Genomic DNA, 25,324 nt, shown 5'->3' on the forward strand with positions numbered 1-25,324 from the left:
AGTCCCCCAGTTAAAAGTACATAAAACATTGTAAAAATTGTGTGTTTATTTCTAGCCAGAGCTCCAGTGGCTAAAGCATCAAAATACGCTCTCCACTGCCTCCTTTTCTGCCTCACTGAGTTTTATTTAAGCACAAACATAAATGCTCCAAAACGCAGTCCTGTCTGCTTGTGTTTGCCTTGCCTGCCAGTACATAACGGTGAGTTTGGCCGCCATTACTCGTCCTCCTTCACTGTGCTTCCATTGACGATGCATTATTCACTGCTGACCTGTGAAGCATGACCCTGCTGTACTGACTTTTTACAGTTTCATGTTATTTGCGTCCACCATAAAGATTTTGTTACTGAATTAGAAAAAAATGATTGGAGACATTTTTAAATGTGTGTTGTGTGTGTTTTGATTCTCTCTGTTGAATGAACTGCGTACAAAACTTTAAAAAAAAAACATTTCTTTTAATTTCTTGGTAACCATTTTTTAACCTGTTACATGTCCTTGATGACCGACAGGGGAAGAAGGTGTCTTTTAAACTAAATGCTAATGCGAGGATGCTAACATGCAATAGCATGGTAACTTGCCTGTGTGTAGCTAGTCATGTTTACCACGCGCACCATGAGTTTAGTGTGTTAGCATGCTAACATTTGCTAATTAGCACTAAACACAAAGGACAGTTGAGGATTATTGGAATAGATTTGCAGGTATTTGACAATAAACGAATTGAAATTTTGATCCAATGATAAATAAAAATGAATTTTAATGGGGGAACATGAGCGTCTTGAATGACAGTCCATCTGATAACTGTAGAAACATTTCAGTCTTGACTAAATCGATTGCAGTTGCTACCCATAAAGCCATGCAGCGTGCACGGCTAAAAAAGCTTCACACACAAAGCTTGTGTGTGTGTGTGTTTGCCCACATGTCCACTGTATGTTTGTTGTGTCATGGGTGGCTCTGGGTGTGTGTGTGTGTGTGTGTGTGCGAGTGTGTGAGCGTGCGTGCGTCCACGTGCAGTGGCACATGCCTGTGTGACTGAGACTAATCCTTTTAGATCTCTCTCTCTCCCCACCTCTATATTTACCTCACCCCCCTCTCTGAGATTAACCCAGGTATTTTCTGCAAGTGCCTCTGCAGATCGATAGCCACTTTCTCTACAGTAGGACCTGCTGGGGTTCACTAGAACCAGGTTCAACTCAAACTATCGACTCTCTCAGTTCATTCCCTTGATGCTCCGCATCCTGGCTGTCACACCACCTTGATGACAGGTTGCAAGGGAATCATAATCATGCTCTGAGGGGTAAAAGAGTGACATCAGTAATTAGTAAGACGCCAACTAGCAGCATGAGTGGAGGGAAGGTCGAGGTTAGGAGGGCTCACTTGGTTCTCACATAGAACATGTCTCTCTTTTTTTCTGTTTCTCTGTCTTTCTTTCCTCCATTCGACCTACATGTCTGTCCCCCCTTTTCAATCCAATTTGTCCATTTTCTTCATCCTTCCTTTACTTCCTCCTTTCTTCTACTTAAGTAATAAGATTGCTGTTGTTGAGCTGGAGTTTTAAGGCCTACAGCACACACACACACAGGAGCACTGTCTGCCCCTGAATTACAGCGCTGCCACACCTCCAGCTATCTGTAATCTCCCTCACTGGACCACAGAGTGCAGGCTGAAGAAATTACAGAGTGGTGTGAGGAGGCAGTGAAAGGTGTCACTAAAATAACAAACTTTACAGGATTTAAAGGAAGAAAGAAAACAAATCAAAGAAAGCACACAATGCCTTGAAAGGGTGAAGAAACTCGGGATATATTTCTTTTCTTGTGGGAGTTGAGGAGTTTTCAAGGTGAGGTAAATTACTTGTGGTATATTCAGCTGCCACAGCACATACACAGATTGATGCCCTATTAAATTAGCTACTAACAAAACAAGGCAGTGTTGCTAGCATATATCAGGCACGATCGATCAGCTTCAAAAAGTGAACTGGATGATTGTGAAATAACTTTTCCAAATGTAGAATTTAAGCTCTGACCTCTCTGAGTCTTACAGTAAATCCTCTTTTTTCCCAGGTAAGGTCCACTGCTGTTCAATTTCAAACATATTTCTCCTACATCAGCCTTGGAAGTTTCAGTGCAGAGCTGCAGTCTCAAATAGATCTGGCACAGCTCAGAGCCAGAGAGCCAAATCTAATTTGTGAGGTTATCGCTGTCAATTCTCAGCCTGCAGCGACTGCAGCGACAGTGAAATACAGGCTGGGCGAGACAGATAAAGTACATTTCTGAGCTTTTAGGCCTGAACTTTATTTTTAAATCTGAAATTTATTTCAAATGTAGTGTTTTGTTCTGAACCATAAGTCTGCTCTTGGAAAGCACCATCTCATAAAGGCCTTATTACGCCGTGGTCAGCTGGTTCTGGCTGGTCTCCAGTGTTGTATTTAGATTATCAATACCTGTATCTACAAAAACTGTTTTATCCTATAGACTGGATGTCCTTCAGTAGGCTGCAACACAAACATGGACCATCAGTCAGCCACTGAGCAGCATCACTTAAAGGGAACATCAACCCAATACAGTGTTATACTGATAAATATAGAGATGGTTACATTTATGGAGTTTTTTTTTTTAATTTGTTTATTGTTAAACATAAAAAAATATCCTGGGTTTTATGTCCTGGGAACATATATTACAGTTCTCCAATCAACCTTAACATTTTCAAAACAGTGAGTGCAATTTTAGAAACAGTTTGTGCAAACAGCTCCTCACAATGGATCATCCGCAAAAGCCCGCAACTGGCTCCAAACCCATTTTTATCTCAAAAGTAAATATTCATATCTATGAACATGTCAGTGCCATCAGAGTGACAACTCCTTGTGTCATTGTTCACAAACAAGACAGTCAAAATGTTGTCAATACAACAGTGTACTCTGTATTTTCCTATGTAAAGGTTTTGATGACAGTGATTAAAAACTTCACAAGGCTGCACATATATCAGTTTGTACAAAGTTACACGTTACTGTATGTGGGAGATTGCACAGGAATCACATTTATGCTTTTACTGTTTGGACTGTAATCTGTTGACAAACCATATCAGGTCATGTCTGCCTGACATATACACAATCGTTGCACACACACAAAAACACACAAACACATTGTTCGTACAACATTTGGCTGAACCCCTTGACCAGCCTCAGCCATTGTGAGGCCATGATTGAGAACATGGTCCACAACTGCCCCTTATTTCCTCAGGAACATATACTTATGTCCTTCTACCCCTTCGTCTTTTTTGCCTCAGTAACCATCCACCACGCAGCCTCACTCCTCTCTTCTTCTTCCTGGCTGTTTCCTTGTTGTTCTTTGATTGTCAGAAATTGTAACACCCTGTTACTCTGTTGCTCCGTCTATATATTCTTCCCACCTGAGGGTTCATGAGATGCATGGAGCTATTTTAGAGAAGTGGTTGATCATTGGTTGATCTAACGCCTCATTAATGAAAATCAAGATTCACCTATTAATTTATATTATTATTGATTAATATTGATTAATCAACTTGGGGCACATTTACACATTTACAAAAAAAGCATAACAAAAATGAACATAAAACATGCTCAAAAGTTTTTGCATATAATGTAAAAACTATGCAATGAACTAATGCTGAGATATTTTTTAGGGGGGGGGTGAGATTTTTCAAGAGAGTTTGATATATTTTGAGCAACATGACAGAAGCTATTGATAATTGAGGAAATAGCAGACAATTGTTCATAATCATTTGCATGAGTGTGGCAAAGCATTTGCAATTTGTTCAAATGACTGAGAAATTGCTTTTTATGATTTGCACAAATTACAAGATGAATGAGTAGTTTTGAGAATTTCGACTCTGATCTGAGAAATGCACCAAAGCCACTGAGAAGAATGGGAAAATCTGCTCCCTTAAAAAGAATGAAAACATATCAGACAATCACGCCCTGCATAGTCTGTCTGATTGCCAGCATAGTCTCCATAATAACTGGAAAAAAATCTTCAAAGTTTTAGATAACGGCCAGACTGCATCCCTGCATCTTAAGTGGAATGAATGTTTTCCCTTTATTTAAAGAAAATAGTCAAAAGCAAACTGTGGTTTAGTCACTCATCAGTTTGTAGACTCACTCTTTAGCACTGAACTGTGGTAATTATACACACAGGTGGCAGAGACACTGTTCCTTCTTGTATTCGTGTATTTAAATCACTAGCTGCTGCTTCGTCACAGAGGGATACCATGTAATAGTGACTGAATTGATGTCAAGTTTATGGAAACAACTTTTGTTGTGAACACCTGCTGGATGAATAGTTTCCTCTACTGCACTGGAAACCAGGTGATTTATGTCCTTTGATCAGGAGAGATACAGAAGAAATACACTCGACAGCAGTCTCAACTTCGTCGTCACAGTAGAGACCAGAGCAGTGATCACCCATCATGTTGCATTTGCTGCCCAGTCGCTGTCAGCTAAATCTGACACTCGATCCAGAGGAAGCAGATTTTCTGAATAACATTAAACTGAAGATGTTTGTTCTGAACTTTAAAGAGAAACTTCACACCAGGCTGAAGAGCAGTGTTTTGCTGCCCCCTCTAGTTTCAAGGCTACTTTTGCCCACAGCCGGTTTCATTGGTGGATGTGGGTGGGTGTGGTCAGAGGTATACTTTTTGCGCCTGTGACCACGCAGTGATGTCACAGGGTCCTGGAGTTCACTGTGAATCCCAATTTGCACATCTAAATTAAAAGTTTATGGAAATGGCTTCGACATGACCTTCCACATGACCTTATGTCAGTTCAACATAACTTTTTAATCACACAACAAAATCATTTGCATCTGATCTTTTATGTTTATTTGACTTAGAATTATGAGGTTGCTGGATTGTTGTTATTATGTTTATTATATAATTATAAACAAATTGATGTGTCATCACCTATGACTTTTATGTACAAACAACATAATATATTTTTAAGTCAAATTAACATCAAATTTTTCATTATTTAGCCAAATCCCAAATTTGTATTCTACTCAAGAGATTTATTGCAAACGGTGAGGTCTACCTACATATCTATATGAAACTCTTTAATTCTGATTCTTGCTTATTTTGTCATGAATATTTAATTCTAGAAATAAAAAAAGCAAATCTCCTGCTACTACAGTGCAGTAGTGTGTTACATATTTAGATCACAGCTATATGCAACATCTGCATATTCATTACATTTATGCTGCTGAAAGCAATTCTGGGCAAAATGGGAAATCACTACAGTGAAGTTCAACTCCTGGGGATGTACTCAAAATAAATCCAACAGTGTAAGAATATCTGAGAGCTGAGATGTCTTTTGGGCCTAGGCAGCATGGATCCAGGCAATGACAGCAATTACACTTGAATATTGTGGCACATGTGTATTTACAAATTTGGACACCCTTTCTCTCCACAGAGGGCTTTCACCGTTTCCTGCTGCTTTCCTTTCATCATGGTGGACCTGTTCCTAAATCGAGTTCTGGTAGAGAACAACTGGGACCAGGATGAGCTCAACACAGAACGAGAAATCTGCGGGATCCTTGAAAACCGCATCCTGATGCTGTTCTTTGCATCTGCTGAGTGTGAAAGGTGCCAGGAGTTTGTGCCTGTTCTGAATGAGTTTTTTAAAAGACTGAAAGATCCTGCGTACATCGAATACCCCAAACTGCTCGCACTCATCTACATCAGGTCTCTGGCTTTCCTTTTCTTTCACCTCTTTGATGCAGCGATGTGATTGCATGAACTCCTATTCACACCATTTTATCATTCATAAGATTTCAATTTCCACCTCCTCTCTGCAGCTTGGACCAATCAGAGGAGCAGCAGGAAAGAGTCCTCAAACAGCTGCACAAAAAGGTCCTGTTTTTGGCCTTTGAGGACCCATACAGGAAGTAGGTGGATGGAGTGTCTATTTAACCTGTGTGAATATGTGTTTTTAAAGCTACACTGAGCTTCAGAGCACAAGTCAAATTATGACAGTTTATAGCTGTTTTGCATTCTCATACCTGTGTGTGTTTTCTCTGTTTTTCAGGGAACTACAGGCCATGTTTAAGGTGAAGGACGTTCCAACGGTAGTGGTCCTGCGTCCCGATTGCTCCATTCTCTCTCCAAACGCTGTGCAGGACATCTGTCGTTTTGGTTCTGACTGTTTCCACAACTGGCAGGAATCAGCAGAGCTCATCGAGAGGAGCTTCATGCTCAACGAGGAGTTCGACGACTTAAATCTGCGTAGCGCCACCGACCCTGTGAGGAGAGTCAAGTACAAGACAGAGGATGACAAGAGGAAAAAGACGTGGTGGAAGTTATGGGGGAAGGGCAAAGATGGTAATGAAGGGGAGGAAGAGAACAATGGAGCATGGGATACAAAGAGAAAAGAGGGAGGTAAAGGAACATGGAGGAAAAGATGAAGAGAAAGCATGAAAGAAAAAATACATATGTAAAAGACAAAACCTTTTGTGTTGATCCTCTCGGCACATCTTCGAGTCCAGCCTCTTGAATACTTAATTCATAGCTACTGATACTGCATCTTACTCACAGGCTCTTTGAAATATTTTCTCTGGCTGCAAGGGCAAGTAGAGCAGAATTAAACAAGAAAAAAAGAAGCACACTGACAAGAGCTCCTTTATCGTGTTGCTAGAGGTAAAGTATAATGGCAAGTAGAAGCATAACATAACTCTGCCTCCCTGCACAGATCACACAAAATGTTGGAAGGAATGAAATAAGATGGAGATGCTCTGTCTGAAGAAATATGCTACTGTTGCTGTTTGTACTGCCACGCTTTGTTGTATGCTTCTTACTCTGATGATTTATATAATATATGATTATTCCGACAATTATTAATATGTCTAAAATATGGCCCAGTCTAGTCTTATCACTTCGCCAACTAATTACTGAACTTAACTAATAATTCAAACACAGAATGTCCATATGAATAATATATATAAAACACATGTGTTTCTGTTGATATAAGCATGTTCCCACAAATAAATATTTGTGTATTATTTGTGGCTAAGATAAATGCTTGGAGAGGGAAAAGTGATCACATATACTGACAAACCCAACTGTGCAGCTCTACAGACTTTTTTTTTGGTCTCTTTTAGCTCATTGTTTTGGTTTTATGGCCAGGTAGTTCAAATCATATTAACTCCAGTTCCAGCAGCATCAGGCAGCTGTTAAAAAAACAACAACAAAAGACTCCAAATGAATGCTAATGTCTGCTGGATGTGTAAACAGGGAACTGTTTGGTAGCACTTTGTCATAATATGTTGTGACTCCGTGCTATTCAGTGTTTTCGATTTTAGCATTTTTATGCCCCCAAGTGGGGGAAAGAAAAAAAGTTATTGCAGCTTTAAATTAAATTTAGGCGCTGGCGCCTGCTGGTGTTTTAAGACTGAAATTAATGTATTTTCAAGCACTGTGTATATGTTATTTATTTCTAGCATTATTTTTCAATTCTTTGTTAATTATGCTGTGTATCCTGAGATTTAAATTTTATTATTAAATAGTTATGAGTAAGTTGTACTGACCTTAAAAAACAAACAAACAAAAAAACAAAACAAAACAATAAAATCTGTATCCTGCTAACACAAACTGTGTCTGTATATCACTGATGTGTCTTCATGGCCACACAGTGCAGTTCCCTGCACAGCGAATCAGACTATCACTAACCACACGATCCCCGGAGGTCTGCACCTCCATTAGTTACTGAATAATAAAGGTCTCACTGTGGCTCACTTCATTATGGTCTTTTTTTATTAAGCACGTCTCTCATTCTGTAATTTCTATGGTTTCCTTTCACACATACATGCTCGCTCAGTCACTGCGTTCACTCGCACACAATGACCGTGAGCACTTCATGTCCCTTGTCCCTCTGTCACCTTGTCTTTCAATCCCTCCCTCCCAGACAGAAGAAGGGAGGTGGAGCGCAGAGATACAAAGGGAGAGGGAGCGAACAGCTACTGGCATCAAGGTGAAGGAGACGCAGTCAATGAGTGAATGTGACACAAACTGACAGGCTGGGAACTGATTCAAGCACGACCCAGGAAGAAGAGTTGAAAAGGGCAACGAAACTAGATTTTGAAGGCGGCTCTCTTTCAGGATTTGCTGCTTCACGGCGAGATAATGTTTGTTAGAGGTAAGCAACTGTGAGGATTATCCGACTGAACAGCAAGCAAGATTATATATGATTAATAGATAGGTGTGCAAGTATGAGTGAGTGGAAACCTTCAGTTTAATATACAGGGCATTGTCAAATCACACAGTATGCAAAATCATTTCTGCTAGTGTCAAGACTTTCTCAAATATTATTGTTAGTTATTCTGAGCTTTCCTCATGTTTGGCACTGACATGCATGTGAAAACTTTTCTATATCCTCACACTCTATGCTATGCTGTGCATTTTTTAATGAGTTCCCTGTCAAACTAACATAAATGTTTTTTTTAATCTCTTCCTGCAGCCTCCTAAGCCTCGGTCCTCATCGCTGTGACCCTCCATCATGGTGGACCTGTTCATTGATCGGGTCCTGGTGAAGAACAACAAGGACCAGGATGAGCTGGACACAGAACGGGAGATTGTCCTGCGCCTGCAGAACCGCATCCTGATGCTCTTCTTTGCATCTGCTGCATGTGAGAGCTGCCAGCAGTTTGCTCCCACACTCACCGACTTCTTCAAACGGCTGACGGATGAGTTCTATGTGGATCGCTCTGCTCAGCTGGTTCTCCTGTACATTAGGTACAATACGCACACACGCACACACACACACACACACACACACACACACACACACACAGAAACACATTAAAGGTGTATATAACTGTACTATACTTTATTTTAATATACTTTATTCCCAAACCCAGAAACATAATCTTAACCTTGTCAACTTCATGTTTAACACACTCATTACCCTTAACCTAATCTAAAATTAAAACCATTTGTGTGTGTGTGTACAGTTATGTGTACATGTGATGCCCTGTAGTTATGTGTGTAACCTTAATCTTAAACATGTAGTAGTCTCAAATAATAAGGACTAGCAATGTCTCCTCAGATGTGATGTCTTTCATCATATCTATCCTTTCAGCCATGCCTTCTATCCTTGTCAGAACCAAGTGTCCTCATGAGAGCAGTACAAACACACACAGAAACTGGCATTAGGATGGATTTTCCTGGAGTGTAAAATTGTAAAATGTGCCAAATTGGTCCATCCATATCTCCTGGCGAAGTGATTTTTCTTTCATCCATCAGTTTGGACGAGTCAGAGGAACAGCAGGAAAGCTTCCTCAAAGAGCTGCCCAAGAAGTGCCTGTTCCTGGCCTATGAGGACCCCTACAGGAGGTGGGTGAGACTGGCCAGTTAGATGTGTGCACAACCTGCTGGTGGATGATTGTAATGTAAATATACCTAGCTATAAAGAATCTATTAGCTCTATGCCAATGTGTGTGCCAGTGTGTGTGTGTGTCCACAGGGAGCTGGAGGCCATGTTTAATGTGGAGGAGCTGCCCACAGTGGTGGTGCTGCGTCCAGACTGCTCCATCCTAACGCCTAATGCGGTGGAGGAGATACTCTGCCTCGGCCCGGACTGCTACCGCAACTGGCAGGAAGCGGCGGAGCTCATCGACAGGAACTTCATGATCAACGAGGACTTTGAGGAGAAGTCCATGCGCAGCTTCAGTGACCCCGTGAGAAGACTCAAGTACAAGGTGGAAGATGAGAGGAAGAAGAAGAAGAGGAAGAAAAAGCGCAGGGGGTGGGGTGAAGGTGGAGATGAGGAGGTGGATGAAGGAGCAGATGGAAAAGAAGAAGAAGGAGGAGGAGGAGGAGGGTCATGGTGATGGGGACCAAGAACAAGACTGTGGATTCCCCCAAATGTTGCCACGATTAGTGGTTAAAAGCTTTGTCACAACGTTTCTGTCCATGTAACCCAGTTTTGTTTAGCCAGACAAAACCCCTTTTGTGAAGTAGACGTGTCAAACTGATGTCACTGTGATTGGCTTTGCTTGAGTGTATCAGTGCTAAGCAGTGACTGTGGTCTTACTGCAAACACAGCTCCAGTATGAGTGAGTGTGGATATGCCAACAACCAATAAAAAGCAATGTAAAACATTATCTAAAGGAACAATGAATGCTGCTAACCAGTGCTGACCTCAGCTTAGAATTGGCTGTCTGTAACACCTCTGATTGCTGCCAAGGATACAGTCAAGCCAAGGTTAGGTCTGAGCCAAGTCTTACCATTATGGCTTGTTTTATTAGACCCGGGAGATTATTCCAACCATTTCTCCATTTTTAACGACACAGCTCTTTAATGCACAGTTTTTTTTTTGTTTTTTTTTTTGTACATGATAATTTGTACCATCCAATCAAAACATGCCATGCATAATCTGAAATCAATGAATTATTCAGCCCCATTAAAATAATTTTGTTAGCGACTGTTGTGCTTTGAGTGTTTATGAAGTCTAGCAGCACTTTACAGACTACACAAGAAGCAATCAGAGCTATTCAAAGGGAGTCAAGTGAAATGATGGAGAAACTGGCTTTTCTACATAATCAGTGGTTTCCTTTGACTGTGACTCATCTTGTTTCATCCTGGAGACTGTGTTTAGCCTTTGCACATTTCCTCGCACATGTAAACTGTGTCGATGATGCTTTTATGTGCTCAGTCAGGGTCTTCATTTGCAGCAGTTCCTGATCAGAGGTTTTTTTTTTTCTTCCTTCCTCCTCCCCTCAGAGTGACCTGGGTCTTGAGCATGTGCTGCCATTCGTCCTCAAATGCAAACACAGTGCTTCTTTGCATTGCTGTAGAAAATGACAGCAATGGCAGGAGCAGATGGGGCAAAAAAAAAAAAATTGCATCTGCAGACAGATGATGAAACCAGTGTGTCATCACGGTGTGACTGGTTGATTGGTAGGTTTGGTGTGTGCTTTTGTCAATGACAGTGACATGATGGTGTATGTCAAAGCATCCAGTGTTATAGACAGGCTGACAAATAGGCCACATTTTTTTTCTGTCAGGGCTGCTCCAAACAAAGCCCATGCGTAGGTTAATGGACGTCCTGCAAACGCCTGCTGGATGTGCACTGCGCTGCACAGGCCACACAGCACAACACAACATCTCCCCCTTTCCTCAAGCTCCTGTCAGAGAAGTGTTAAACCTGAACCCGAGCTGCTCAAACGAGCCGAAAGACACAGAGGCCTAAATAAACAGGAGCCGCTGTTTATTCCCTTCCCCATCCCTTTTGCCTACACAGCACCTTATTGTTGCTCACTCAGACAAACCTTGATAATATAGTCGAAGGCCCCCCCCCCCAACACACACACACACACACCCACACTATCCTCTCCCCTAGCCTCTCTCTCTCTCTCTCTGTCTCTCTCTGTCTCTGCCCGCGTACACACAAACACACACACGCGTTGCGCGCTCTCGAGTGCAGAACGCGCAACAAGCGGACCAGCGGATGGAGAGAGAGAGAGAGAGACAGAGAGAGAGAGAGAGAGAGAGAGAGAGAGCGCCAGGAGAAGAGGAAGAAGAGAGAAGGACGGATGCAAGGCGAGGCCAGGAGCGGGAAACCTTATCTCTCCTGGCTGTCCAGCTGTTGTCTTTTTGGGGTTGCTGTTTTTTTTTAACATCAGCACCATTTCATAAACCGATTCCTGCCTTGTTTTTTTTTTTTTTTTTTTTATTAAAGCCCGACATTTCCCCACATCCGTCCTGGTGTGCTGCTCCGCCTCATCACGATTCTTCAAGGATATGCAAAGCGGCTGTTGTCACGTCGACGTTATTTTCCACTAAATGCAAGGATGTAGCTGAGCGACGTCGGGGGCGCATGATCAACAATGACAACCGGGCTCGACGAGCTGTAGAGATCGACGCAAGGAGGCAGCGCGAGTCGGGACCTGTGCGTTATTAATTTGCGCCTAATTATTGCTTTCCTATTTGATCGCGTATTTCCCTCCCTCTCCTCCTCCTCCTCCTCTCCGCTTCATCCATCGGAGCTAGAAGGCCTATAGCCCGCATCATCTCTGGGCATGAAACCCGTGGGAATTATGATACCAACGTGACGCACAGTCACACAGCACAGCGGGGAAGACGACGCGCCTCGACAGGACGGAGGGAGGGTGTGAGGTCCGGCGGAGCGGAGCCCTGCACGGTGCGCCGATCACAGGAGGAGGACGCCCAGTTGTTGTTGGACTTATCGCGCTAATGACTGCCGCCCATCACCATATCCCCTCCTGAATATTTAGTTGTTGTTTTTTTTTTTTGTTTGTTTTTTTTTATTATTCGTATATTTCTTTTTCATGTGTGGGGCGGAGCGGAGCGGGAGAAAGGGGGGAGAGTACAGTGGGTGAGGGCGCGGAGAGACGGAATGCGGGAGACGCAGTGAGCGAGGAGGAGGAGGAGGAGGAGGAGGAGGGAAATCGGAGAATTGACGGTAAGATATGGATATAGGCTATGAGGATGCATCCCGCCCCTCTCTCTCTCTCTCTCTCTCTCTCTCTCTCTCTCTTCACACGCACACACACACGCACATGCCTGATCAATGCCCGGGAAGACAGGTGCTCTGCTCCTTGGCTGCTGCTGCTGCTGCTGCTGTTGCTGTCAAGGGCCATTTGATCAGTGAGGGACAGGGAACTGATGGGCCCCACGCTGCTGGCCGCCTTTAAAGCTGGGTCAGTGGCATAGGAGCGCGGAGCATGAGTGCTGTGAAATATTCATGGGCACGTCATTAGCTTCCTCTGGGCGTCTGGGGAGCGCAGGGAGAGAGTGGCACAAATGACTCAGGCTGTCCCACGCTGGTCCACCAGAGAGGTCTGTCACCAGTGGGCTGGATTTGATGTTGATCATCACACACCTTCATTGCAGTGTCTGTGGTGTGCGCTGCGGTCAGAAGTGCTGTCAACACGCACACACCAAAGGGCTGTGGATGCAGGGTTTGGTTTTTAATGTTTGCAAGGTTTGACCCCAGATGGGAACATGAGGAGGAAAGAGACAGAGAGGAAGACAGCGCAGACTGAGTGAGAGTCCATTATCAATATTTCAGAGAGGGGAAGAGAGGACTGGGTCAGTGGAGGAGGCCAGGGAGGGAGGCAGGAGTGACTGTGACGAGAGAGAGATGCAAAAGGAGAAAGGAGATGAAGGAAAGAGGAGAAGGATGAGGAAAAAGCTGGATGGCTGGCAGGACTCCTGCTCCTGTCAGACCGAATTTCTTCGTGGGGTGGTATTGTTTGTGTTGTGTTGTTTCATTTGTGTGATATTAGTGGATTTTGTGTATGAGAGATGAAAATAATGACTGATTTGAACTGATTTTCAACGCAGAAATGTCTGGGAACGGAATACGGTGACTCACCTAGTTATGTATGTGCATGTGTGTGTGTGTGTGTGTGTGTGCATGTGGCTGCACTGTGCATGTTAGATGGAAAGGAGAAAACAAACATAACAAGGTTTGCTTCCATGTAGGGATCATTTACATTAACCACTGAGGAGAAACTGATTTGTTTAAACCACTCAGACACACACACACACACACACACACAAACAATTTGGATGGATTTTCTATCATTTGACTTGTAAAATGCACAATATTTGTCCTTTTTTCAGTTTGGACCACATCACACAGGTTCCTATCATGTCTCTTTGCATCAGTCAGACACACTGAGTCAGTCGGCTTGCAGGCCTGTTCAGAGCTGGGGGCGGATGTAACGGTGTAGCATCAATATTGTGACATGAGACTGGATTTATATATTATAATATTGTAGTGTTGTACCTGATGATTACAGTCATTATCGATCAATCTGCCAATAATCATTTGGCCCAACAATTAAAACCTTGATCATACATGACAAAAAAAAAAAATCATATATAACTAATTAAAGCAGCAAATCCCTCCATCTGACTCACTGCACACTGTGAATTTCTGGCATTTTTGCTTGGACTGTGGCTGGAATCAGCACTCAGTTATCAGAATAGCTGTTCATTTGATTGTCAGTCGACTAATTGCTGTAATATTGCTGTGTCTCTCACATTTGTGTTTTCCTTGGACTGATGGCAGCGTTACAGCTCAGTGATGGTGGAGAGAGATGGACAGTGATGGCCTGAATGATTGTCATATCCACATTATCATTTTTTCCTTGTGTGCAAATGCCTGTAAATGCACAAATAATCATATTTTTGTGTACATTATATTACTAAATATAGATAGATGTTTTATTATGCTTATATTGTGTGGCCAATGTGCATGCAATTTTCTATCTCTGACAGGAGACAAATATTGCTGATGTCCAGCTCTCGCCTGTCCTGCCTTCCTCTTGCAAAACAAAAGCTCCTGGATGTACTCGGCTCTGCTCCGTCACACCTCAGTCAGATTGTAGACGAAGCTGGAGCGTTTGTGTAGCCATGACATTTTGTCACGCACTCCTGTTCTTTGTCCATAAGTTTGTCTGGGTGGCATGTTAGTAACAGGTTACGCTGACATACAAATCACATTTAGCACAAAAGGGCACCGAGGGGCAACAGACGGCACGTGTCACCTCAGTTATTTGTTCACAATATGTTTTGCACATAACTGTTTGAGGCTTGCTCTTGAAAAAGTGCATTTTAACCAAAGCCATATTACTGTGCAGTAAGTAAAAGCTCAAGATTGCATCTAAGGCTCAAGGTTCCAACCTCTCTAAATACATTTTTGTACGTTTCTGAAAGTTGCCCTCAGTAAAAAGGTGAAGGTTTCCTGTGTTAAGCTCAAGCCGTAAGATGCTGCAGTCATTTAAAATGCTGTAAGACTAAAAGCTCACATACACACCCTTTTTTGTGCTAGATCTTCAAACCTTCCATCACAACATGCAATCCAGGCAGCATCACACCAGTCGTACATTACTGCTGCTGCAGACGTGCATCGTGTGTTAAACAGTAGAAACACATTAAGAATAATTAACTGAAACATTTGGTTCCCGGCCGATTTCCCAGGATCTACAACAGCTTTCTGACCTTTACTGCAGCGTTACCCTGCAGTTCTATTGTGAAAACTGAGAGCAGAGTTCTGTGAGGGTTAATCACAGTAACACAATGTACTATTTTATCAGAATGAATCACTCTTTTTTTTCCAACACTTCTATGCCCATATGTACATATGACTGTATGTCAGTTATGAAATGTTTTTGTATCTGATTGTAGGCTGGTCAGAGATGTTAGACACCTACAAACTAAAATGGGATCTTGTAAGAGTGGATTGTGCTGCAGGAGGCTGTTCAGTCCTGTTCTGTAGATGCTCAATCAGCTCCGTCAGTCCTGTAGCTACTGTTGCTGGGGAGCTTATCCTCTCATGATTGGCAAAGGTAGATTTTAGCAAAAACAAACTTTGCATGAATTAATAATTTTTCATTGGTTAATCCATCCATTAATTTTCTGCTGCTTTTACACATCCAGGTCTAGCAGGAAAAAGTGACGCACTAAATAATTCTGTGCACTACTACTACTTTTTATCATGCTTTCATATTTGGGCCAATATGACACAGGACACATTAGACACATTAGATGTTGTATTAAAAAGGTCTTAAAAAGTCTTGGTGAACCCATCAGACACCCTGTGGAGCAGACCTGCAGCTTGCTCCAGCAAACAAAGCTGGTGCCTCTTTATGTCATATCGGACTAATTGTAACTATGAGTTTCTGACTCAAGCCCAACAAATCAAGGAACAAATATGTTGTTTGCCCAAGCCCTCCAGAACAACAGGCCGCAAATAACAATTAATTTCATTATCGATTAATCTTCAGATTATAATCATTTTGACAATAAAATGTCAGAAAATACTGAAATATGCCACAGCCTAAAGTGATGTCTTCAAAAGCTTTGTTTTGTCTGGCTGTCGGACTAAAACCCATTCAACCCATTCAATTTGCTCTCGTGTGGGACCAGGGGTTAAAAGGGATTTGGCAGGTGGGGGAACCTTAAGATCCAGTGTAGTGGTGCAGCGGGGACAAATGAGTCAGTAAGAGAAAGACACGGCTGACAAACACTTAATGGATTTTCTTTTTAGTGTCCATCAGCCCTCGTTATTTGTGAAGCTGCCAATCAGATTTATTTACTGTGCTTATTATTCAAAGGTGCTGGATCATTGTTGTCCATTTTAACCCCTGTGAATGACAGATGATAGAAAAGCATCAAATACTTGAGAAGCTGAAATCTTGTTGGCCATTTTTGCCAGATTTAACCTACTCTGCTTCACGAAAGTGCTTAAAGGGCGCTGAGAAACAATGTGCTTTTAACCCACAGGGGGCAGGATTACAATCTTGATAAATATGTGAGGAAATTTATCAATGTTTCATCAACCTTCCTGCAAGAGACTCAATTCTTCAGGTTAAAGAAAATCAAATGATTTTTCACAAACCATCTCTGTCTGCCACATGCAATATAAATACATACATGTCGCGAAGTATGAAAAGCCAGGGAGTATAAATATAGTATAAATGCTATTTTCTGCCTTTATATATTCCAGTATTACACATTTAGTTTGGTCTTTTGGCTAACAACACTGGATGACTTTGAAAATGACTTAAAAAAAACATGGTCTGGATATATCTGCAAGCAATTTCCTCCTCCTGTTCCCTGCCTGCAACAAGCCAATGATTGACAGAGGGCGACACCTCCATTCCCCAGAGTCATGCATCGACCAGACAAACACAGAGGCTTTAAAAACCCCGTAAGTGGCTCTGACTATGACATGCAGGCCTCGGCCCTCTGGGAGCTGTAGAGGTCAATGGTCTGAAACAGGCTCACAGAGTCACAGAGGGCACTGTAGTGTGTTTTAAAATCCTTTCTTAATCCTTAAATATTATCGCCAGTGACAAGAAAATTCTTGCCATAGTCGTTATTAAAAAGTATTCCAGGCAATAACGCTTTTGCTTTCACTGTGCTGTCAGAAGTCTAATCTCTTTGCCTCTCCCTGATTTTTTAAATGCTCTCTTTCATTCACACACACACACACTCTCTCTCTCTCTCTCTCTCTCATACAGACACACACACACACACAGACATATTCATTCTTCCATTAGGAGCAACACTTTAAGGCTGTTTCGTCACTTTGTGCTTCATAGCGATCCAGCCTGAGGCACTGATAGCTCTCTGACCAAAAGGGGGAGAGGTTACTCTCCTGCTCTCTCTCTCTCTCTCTCTCACTCTCTTTGTTGATTTCATGGCTCCCACCTCTAACAGTGTGAATCTTTGTACCTGGCATGATTTCATGTCAGTTTGAATGATTTCCAGCAGGCCGACTTTAATGGCTTTCAGGTGTCATTTTCTTCCCACAGCGGTTTTCTTTTTTATTTATTCCTTAAAATTTTGAGGAGCCAAACCACATTTATTTTTATTTATTTTACTCCTGATCGACCTGTCATTAAGCTTTTAATGTCATGACCACTTCATCTGAAGGTTTTTTTTCTATCAATGGATTAATCCTTTTGTCTATAGTGAAAAAAGCAAAAATGCAAAAAGTCTTTTAAATGTTAGCTCTATCCAACAGTTCAAAAACCAAATATGTTCAATTTACACTGATATAAAACAGAAAAACACAACAAATCCTCATGTTTCAGAAGCTGGAACCAACAGCTATTTGCCAGTTTTCCTTCATAAATTAATTAACCCCCTAAAGCTCAATGGCATCTGTCATTACAAACTCATGCTGTGAAGCCGAACACTGTTCAAAACCACAGCAATTTGTTTTAAAGAGGTGATTAGAAAGTTTCCAAATACACCAAATATGTCAGGCTGAAATGTGGGAAAATGTGTACAAAGCCACGCACAAAACACCCAGACTATTTCCATCTGATAGAATGATGCAGCGATAAAAACCAAGGAATATTTCACTCACTGTAAACATCCTGCAGCGTCAGTGGAGCAGAGGCAGCTTTGAGTATTTTAACAACCTTAAAGATACTTAGAGGGAATTAAAAAGAGAAAACCACTAAATTCAGGGATGAAAATCAGAATGGTTGTTGATGAATTTTCTGTTTCTACTGCGTCACTAGCAAGACTGTTACATTCAGCACATCATTTAGGATGGTTAAGGTTCATAGTACAGTCAATGCAATGTCTCTAGTCGCACTTCCATTAACCTGCTTAAAACGCAATTTTTAAAATGCAAACTTAAAAATGAATAATGGAAACAAAAAAACTTGTTTCAAATGTTTCAAAACAATTGAAGCCCCAGGGAGCCAGAGGAGAAAAACACAGACCATTCACAATTGTGTTTTATTGATAAAAAAGTTCTACTTTGCGCAAAACTGCAAGGGAAACCCGGCTACTGCAAGTACATAGTTATGGTATGTATGTATATTAATGCCTGTGTGTGTATAATATATTTCACTCCAGGCCCACTACTCACACACTCTCACTTAGAGACTGCTGCTCCTCCAAGTAGGCCGGCTGGTGGCCCGGGGCTGGATTTTGGTTGCAGGCTGGGAGCATGGTGCTGCAAACAGGGGGGACTGGGTGTGTGGCTTTGTCAAGGCCCATCAGCATCCTTGCTCTACTTACTCTGCATCAACACTTAAGGGTTTGTGTGTGTATGTGTGTGTGTGTGTGTGTGTGTGTGTGAGACTGTGTGTGTGTGTGAGAGAGAGAGCGAGAGAGCAATGGGGGTTGCAAGCAAAAGAACATGCTGCCATAAGGGTTTTGGATGAGATGAGACGTATTGTGTGTATATGTGTGTGTGCGCACGCATGCGGGTATATGTAATAAAAAAAAATGGGAAGGTTCCTATTCTGCTGTGTCTGCGTGCGTGTCTATGTGTGTGTGTATCACCGTGGTCCTGGGGCCTTTATTACTACAGTGTTGTTGGTTCAGTGGACTTAAAGAAGGCAGGGGTCTCTTTTTTCTCTTTCTTCTCTCTTTGTGTGTGTGTGTGTGTGTGTGTGCACACCCTGGACTCCATACAAGCACAACTCTTTGAATGCATGTTGGACATTTGTTGAGGAGTGACCTAAATCTGTCTGCCATCATTACCTAACAAGAAGACGGAGAGAAAAGCAAGGCACAAATAAACACATGCAAGCACACATATGTATATGTACACACATGCACACTAACAAGCTTGCGCGTGCACACACACACACACATGCACACACACACACACACACACACGGGACATTAATGTCCCTCATAGGTGAAAAGGACATTTTGTCAGCACACAGCCTACATCATTTTAGAAAGTATGCAGAAGGTCCTGCTCGAAAGACAATTGATGGCAATTTTTATAGAAATGATGATGAAGCCTGTAAAGATGCATGGAACTGTATCAACTACAAGTATGGTCAGCCCGTCATTAGATTACACAGAGAGCATCCAGGAAAAAAATGGCAAACTGGCCAAAGATCCACTCAAGGGATGCTTGGGGATTCAGGACATTTGCTGATTTTCTGCATCCATGTCAGAAAGGCATTCATTATCTATACCACTTATCCGTATGGGGTCACAGGGGGGCTGGAGCCAATCCCAGCTGACATTGGGTAAGGACGGGGTACACCCTGAACAGGATACCAGTCTATCACAGGGCTGACATATAGAGACAAAAAACCATTCACACCTACAGGCAATTTAGAGTCACTAATTAACCTAACATGCATGTCTTTGGACTGTGGGAGGAAGCCAGAGTACCCGGAGGGAACCCAGGCAGACGGGGAGAACATGCAAACTCCACACAGAAAGGCCCCAGGCCCTTCTTGCTGTGAGGCACCAGGAAGCCATGCCTCATTTTAAAGGTCTTGATATTTTCAATGACTAAAGAAAACCAGAAGTTGGTTCAAAAGTTATCGGACTGGGGAGCACCACAGCGGAACCATCAAGTCATTCAAGCTTTGAAAGACGAGCAGGAATTTCCAAACTTCCAGAATTTTGTCACCTTTATGTTAATGGAAGCAGAGATTGTCTGTAATCCTGTTACCTCCTTTCATGGGCTCCACTCATCAGAGTCACCTACAGAGAAACGCCGTCTTAAAGAAAAGAAGACTAAAGTCAGTTTTTGCTATAAACAGACAGTTGCAGAGACTGAGAATCAAGTGCAGTCAAGGACAAGTTCAAAGTCACCATGTTTGTTCTGTCAAGACAGTAAACACAGCTGTCCGGAGCTCTTAGGAAAATCTCTGCATGAAAGACAAAAATATGTGAAGGAAAGGAGACACTGCCGTGGTTGCCTCAAGCCAGTCCATAGTGCAAAAGATTGCAGTCACAGATGCTCATGTGACACCAGTAAAGGAATACATCCAACCTGTCTCCATGACAACCGCTTCACTAAAGCAAAACCGGTGTCAGTCTGATCAAAGCACCACAGCTGAAGCAGCTATCACATTGTCTCTCAGTGTGGAGAGTCACCTACCAATACCTCCATGATTGTGCCAGTGAGGGCTTCTTCTATCAGCAATCTAAATGTGGAGAGGCTTGTTTATTTACTGCAGGACACTCAAGGTAATACAGTCTCCACTGACCAAGAGGTTAGCCATGGCCTGCAAACCAAAGCACATCCTCTAAGGCTGAAGCTAACTAACAGGGTTGGAAAGGAAGCATTAATGGACAGTGACAGGTTCTCAGGGCTCAGAGTGTGAGGTTACAACTCCACAATCCTCACTGAACTCCGTCCTGCCTACAACACTAGACTGCATACCAGTAAATCAAACAAACCTTCCTACCTGTGGAACAGCAAGGCAAATTTCATCACAGGCAGAGCTAGAGTGTGGAGTCGGTCTTTTTATAGGGCACTGGCAGCACCGCAAGTAACCCTGGGAGGAGATAACGAGCCCTATGCAGTTCACACAGATCTAGGGTGGAGTATCGTAGGTTGTTCATCACCTCACAATGACTCACCAGTTATCACCAACATGTGCCACACAGTCGCTGTTTAAGAAGCTGTTCCTGTGACTCCATCAAATGCTGTCGAGGTTAATGAGTCTGACTACAAAGACGCCAGCAGTGATGGCTGCATGGTTTCTCAGGATGACATCCTCTTCCTGAATATGTTAAAGGAAGGTGTTCATAAGAAGACCCACAGCCACTAAGAGATGCCCCTCCCATGGAGAGACACTATCACCCAAATAATAAGCAACTAGCCATTGTTTGGCTCAGTCATCTTAAGAGAGAGTTGGTGAAGGATGAGAAGTATTGTAGAAAGAGCATTATGTGAAGTTCACGAATGAGATAATTGAAAGGGGTGAAGAAGAGGAAGTTCATGATTAAGGGAAAGAAGAAGATACAAGGTATATCCCCCACCATGAAGTCAATCTCTCCAAAAAACCTGACAAGCTCTATGTTGTTTTCTTGATTACTTTGCAAAATACATGGGAACTAACCTGTCATCTGATAAATAATCTACTTGGTGGTCTCATCAGGCGTAGACAGCATATCGTGCTGATCTTGAGAAGATACACCAATTCTCTGATGCAAGCACACATGATTATAGCCAGTGTTTATATTTGAGGCATTTGAAAGTAGTAAGTCCAGAGGAGCACCTATTAAGATGACTACCATCTCCAGGTTAGAGTTAACAGCAGCTGTTGTCTCAGTTGCAGCAAGCATCACCCTAAGGGAGGAGCTTGTTTCCACAGGCATTGATGAATACTCCTGGACTCACTCCACACTGGTTGTGGGGTATATCAACAACCAGGCACACCACCTCCACAGATATGTAGGAAGTGTTCTCTCAGAACACTTGTCAATGTTTTCTTCATGGTCTACAGCCACACAAGCTGTTGCACATCTCCTCCGGCGTGTCAAGAGTGACAAATCGAACTGGCCACAGCACTGTACAGGAGCGAGAGAAGGCACAGCATATCATCATGAGGGACTCACAGAGACAAGTGAATCCTGAGGAGATGAAGATGCTTGGTAAGAGAACTCAACTTCCAACCAAACTGTATCAAATGGATCACTTTCTTGACCAACAGGGGTTCTGCAAGGTGGAAGGAAGAAAAACGCATCTCTGCACCTCACAGAAACATTACCAGAATGATAATAGCTCATTATCATCGGCAGAGGAAGGCGGTGGAACATCAATGAGATTATATCAAATGGATACTGGGGACATAAAACGTGAGCATTTATTCAATTTTTTTCCATATTTCATTTGATTGAATAAGATTATTTATAGTGCTCGGTCAGAGATTGTCACTGAAAACAGTTTAAAAGGGGTTACTTCATGAATAGAAATAATGATATAAGAAGATGGTAATGTTTTTTTCTCTTTCTGCTAGCTCTCATATTAAGTGAACTACAGTACAAGGAATATGTCAAAGTAAAAGGACTGTGAACCATCAGTTTAAGAGTAAAACCATTATTCAGCTGGGGATGCTGCAGCTCGTCCGTATGTTCCACAGCACTGCATCGCGCTCTGATCACCTGCGCCCTCAGTCAGCTGTTTACCTCGTTACCCCTGCCCTGCTGGGGAAGAGCTCATCTCCACGACATTATTTATTTAGGATTACTGAAAAGTGGCCTAAGCTGAGCCTGGCCCTCTGCCTGTGTGTGTGTGTGTGGATAGAAAGATTAAGACTCTTTTGTGGGTCAGTGGCCACTGTTGCTCCTGGCTAATTACGGACTTAAAACACGTACTCACACGCGTGCGCTTTCACTCCCAAACGCACACTCAGATACACACACCGAGCAATATCTCCTCTCTCTCTCTCTCAGACTGCACTGTGCTATCACCATGGCAACAGCAGATTGAGGGACTTCTCACTGCACCGATTGCTCAATTGTTATCTCTTTTTCTCTCTCTCTTATTCCTCCCTGTCTGTCTCTCTATTATTCTGTCCCTCCACCCTGCTGTGTTTTCTGACATGCACGCTTCGCTCATCAGTGTGTGTTATTGACCATCCAACACACACACACACACACACACACACACACACACACACACACACACACACACACACACACTGAGAAGAGGCTACAGTTCTTCACTCTCAATCTCAAACTTCCACTGCTTTCTCTCCAGGCTCTCCTAACACGGCTGGTGGTGTGACACGCTAACTCTTCCTGCCCAGCATGGCTTTGTCACTGTGGTTCCTGGGGGTGTGCGTGCTCAGTCTGGCTCACGTTGCCCCTTCCGGCCAAGGTAAGCGCCACGGAGCTTAGGTGTTGATCCTGACACAGCAATCAGCAAGATGAATCACAAACACTGTAAAGCCATAGAGCAATAGATTGTGCTGACTTGTGACTCAAATATAAGTCACTGTTTTGTAAAACAGATGAGGTGCAACTCACTGTCTCCCAAGAAAGGCGTCATCATCATCAGTTTGGGAAATGCTGTAACCTGAATAAACAATTGAGTCATTCAGTCACAGGCAGCATGACGATCATATTCAGCCGTTCAACTGGAATTAATCCTGATACAGTGAAAACCTTTTTCATGTCTACATGAAACTTCAGATGATGTGAACATCATCTTAACTGGATTAAAGTAATGGTAATGTGATTTTCTCTAATAACCCTGGTTTACATGGCTTAGTATTGCAGACAGGTGACTTTGCACACAGAGGTGTGGATGAGTGAGATCCAGCCTTCCAGTGACAGAAAATAAAAGTCTTGTCAAACTGCAAGCGCTACTGAGCACCTGACATCCAGTGGTATAAGCCTCATCCCCCCCACTGAAGGAAAACACAGGATATTGTGATGTACCTACGCATCATGTCACAGTGGAGGTGTCACAGTGGAGGTGCGGTGTGATTTATGCCATTAATCACACTCGCTCCTCTTCTAAGAATCCTTCCAATGTCAGCGTTCACACATGTGCATTTTAAAAATTAGATTAAATCACATACGGGCTGCTCACAGTGCCATAATATTCTGGGTGTGTTAACTATGCAGCGCCTACATCAAATACAGGTATGGGCATGATTTGATTAAGGCAAACAGACTAAGGTGTTTACATATGAGACATTTGGTATTAAACTTTACGATTATTAGTGTGTTTATCAACACACCAGCTCATGATATTATGTGGTTGATTTAATCTGTATAACAGGTATTTAAAGGGAAACTCAAAGCCATTTACCGTTATCATAGTGTACTCCTCAGCCTGAGGAAAAATGGTTTTATAATGTCGTGTTTTTTTTTTTTTTTTCAAAGTCAGATGACATCATCAGCGTTAACTCAGCCCAGGCTTTTAGATCACAAATTTAAAACTGCTGCAATTTGGCCAGATGGCTATCCACCACCGAATCCTGACTGAAATACCTCAACAACTGTTACATGGATTATCATGAAATTTTGTTCAGACATTCATGGTGCCCTGACAATGAATCCTAATTACTTACAGACGCCGTGAGGTTCACATTTGTGGTTTTCAGTGAAATGTCTGAACAAGGATTGGATAGGTTGCCATAAAATGCGCAAATTTTTGTCATTCTGTGCATGTTAGCATGCTGACTTTAGCATGTACCTCAAAGTGCCACTTGAACAACTTGAACAACTCTGCAGGTAGCTACAAATCATATAATTCACTGACAGCCTATGAAGAGATAACCTGACTGTGACCACATTAATTTTCTGTTTCCAGAACGTCACTATGAATCCTGTCAACTAAATTCTCCAGCTCAGTGCCATCTGAAGACAATATAAATGCACATTCTTGAACGTTTCTTCTTTCTTTCTTGTTTTTATCCCACTTCCAACTTTCAACACCCGCCCTCGCCCATCTTTCCCACATCTCTCCCTCATGAGCAGCGATGTCTCGGGCTGCCATGCCGTTCGGGCTGCTGCGGAGGGAGTTGGCATGTGAGGGTTACCCCATCGAGCTACGCTGCCCGGGGAGTGATGTGGTGATGGTGGAAACTGCCAACTATGGACGCACCGATGACAAGATCTGTGATGCAGACCCCTTCCAGATGGAGAACACACAGTGTTACCTCCCTGATGCATTAAAGATTATGGCCCAGAGGTGTGTATTTGCTGGGTTATACATCCACTGTTTACTGTGTTTATGTAATAGCTTAAATTATGCAGCAAAGACGCATATTGTCATGTGAACCTTGTGCTATTTAGAGTATGTGTGATTGTTTTGAAAGCAGTTCAACGAATCAATGAGACCATCTACGGTTTCGTACATACAATACGTGTGCACTGCTGCACAACATGCATGTGGATTCGTGTCAGAGGAAACGTTAGATGAAGCCAGTGCACGAGTTGTAAGTCGTGTGTACGTGCAAGTGCTGTAATCCCTCCATCTGAGGCTGAGTGCCTGGCTGCACCATTAGCTGTGTACTCAGCAGTGTTTTCCTAGAAGAACTGATCAATATTCACCGAGAGGGAGAGGAAGAGTAGACAAATGGATTGTCCTTTGCTT

The 25,324-nt window shown here is 42.6% G+C and overlaps 3 protein-coding genes across 3 annotated transcripts in view; all 3 read left to right on the forward strand.

The window, feature by feature from the left end:
- Positions 1-72: 72 nt before the first annotated feature.
- On the forward strand, positions 73-7,605 carry LOC139636523 (nucleoredoxin-like protein 1). Its single transcript, XM_071504656.1, has 4 exons — positions 73-1,831; positions 5,432-5,703; positions 5,817-5,906; positions 6,047-7,605. The coding sequence occupies exons 2-4, from the start codon at positions 5,468-5,470 to the stop codon at positions 6,420-6,422; spliced, it is 702 nt and encodes a 233-aa protein (XP_071360757.1). The 5' UTR covers positions 73-1,831; positions 5,432-5,467; the 3' UTR covers positions 6,423-7,605.
- A 339-nt stretch (positions 7,606-7,944) lies between these two features.
- LOC139636589 (nucleoredoxin-like protein 1) lies at positions 7,945-10,435 on the forward strand. The gene is made up of 4 exons (XM_071504800.1): positions 7,945-8,149; positions 8,471-8,745; positions 9,256-9,345; positions 9,476-10,435. The coding sequence occupies exons 2-4, from the start codon at positions 8,510-8,512 to the stop codon at positions 9,840-9,842; spliced, it is 693 nt and encodes a 230-aa protein (XP_071360901.1). The 5' UTR covers positions 7,945-8,149; positions 8,471-8,509; the 3' UTR covers positions 9,843-10,435.
- A 985-nt stretch (positions 10,436-11,420) lies between these two features.
- LOC139636450 (adhesion G protein-coupled receptor L1-like) overlaps positions 11,421-25,324 on the forward strand; it is a 28,496-nt gene continuing 14,592 nt past the window's right edge. The window contains exons 1-3 of the mRNA XM_071504539.1: positions 11,421-12,436; positions 22,976-23,095; positions 24,706-24,919. Of these exons, the coding sequence (XP_071360640.1) occupies positions 23,026-23,095; positions 24,706-24,919 (284 nt within the window). The 5' untranslated portion in view covers positions 11,421-12,436; positions 22,976-23,025. The remainder of the gene's footprint in view (positions 12,437-22,975; positions 23,096-24,705; positions 24,920-25,324) is intronic.

This window comes from Trachinotus anak, unplaced genomic scaffold (assembly GCF_046630095.1).
Source record: "Trachinotus anak isolate AG129_WGS33_773 ecotype Australia unplaced genomic scaffold, CSIRO_AGI_Tana_v1 ptg000019l, whole genome shotgun sequence".
NCBI classification, from domain to species: Eukaryota; Metazoa; Chordata; class Actinopteri; order Carangiformes; family Carangidae; genus Trachinotus; species Trachinotus anak.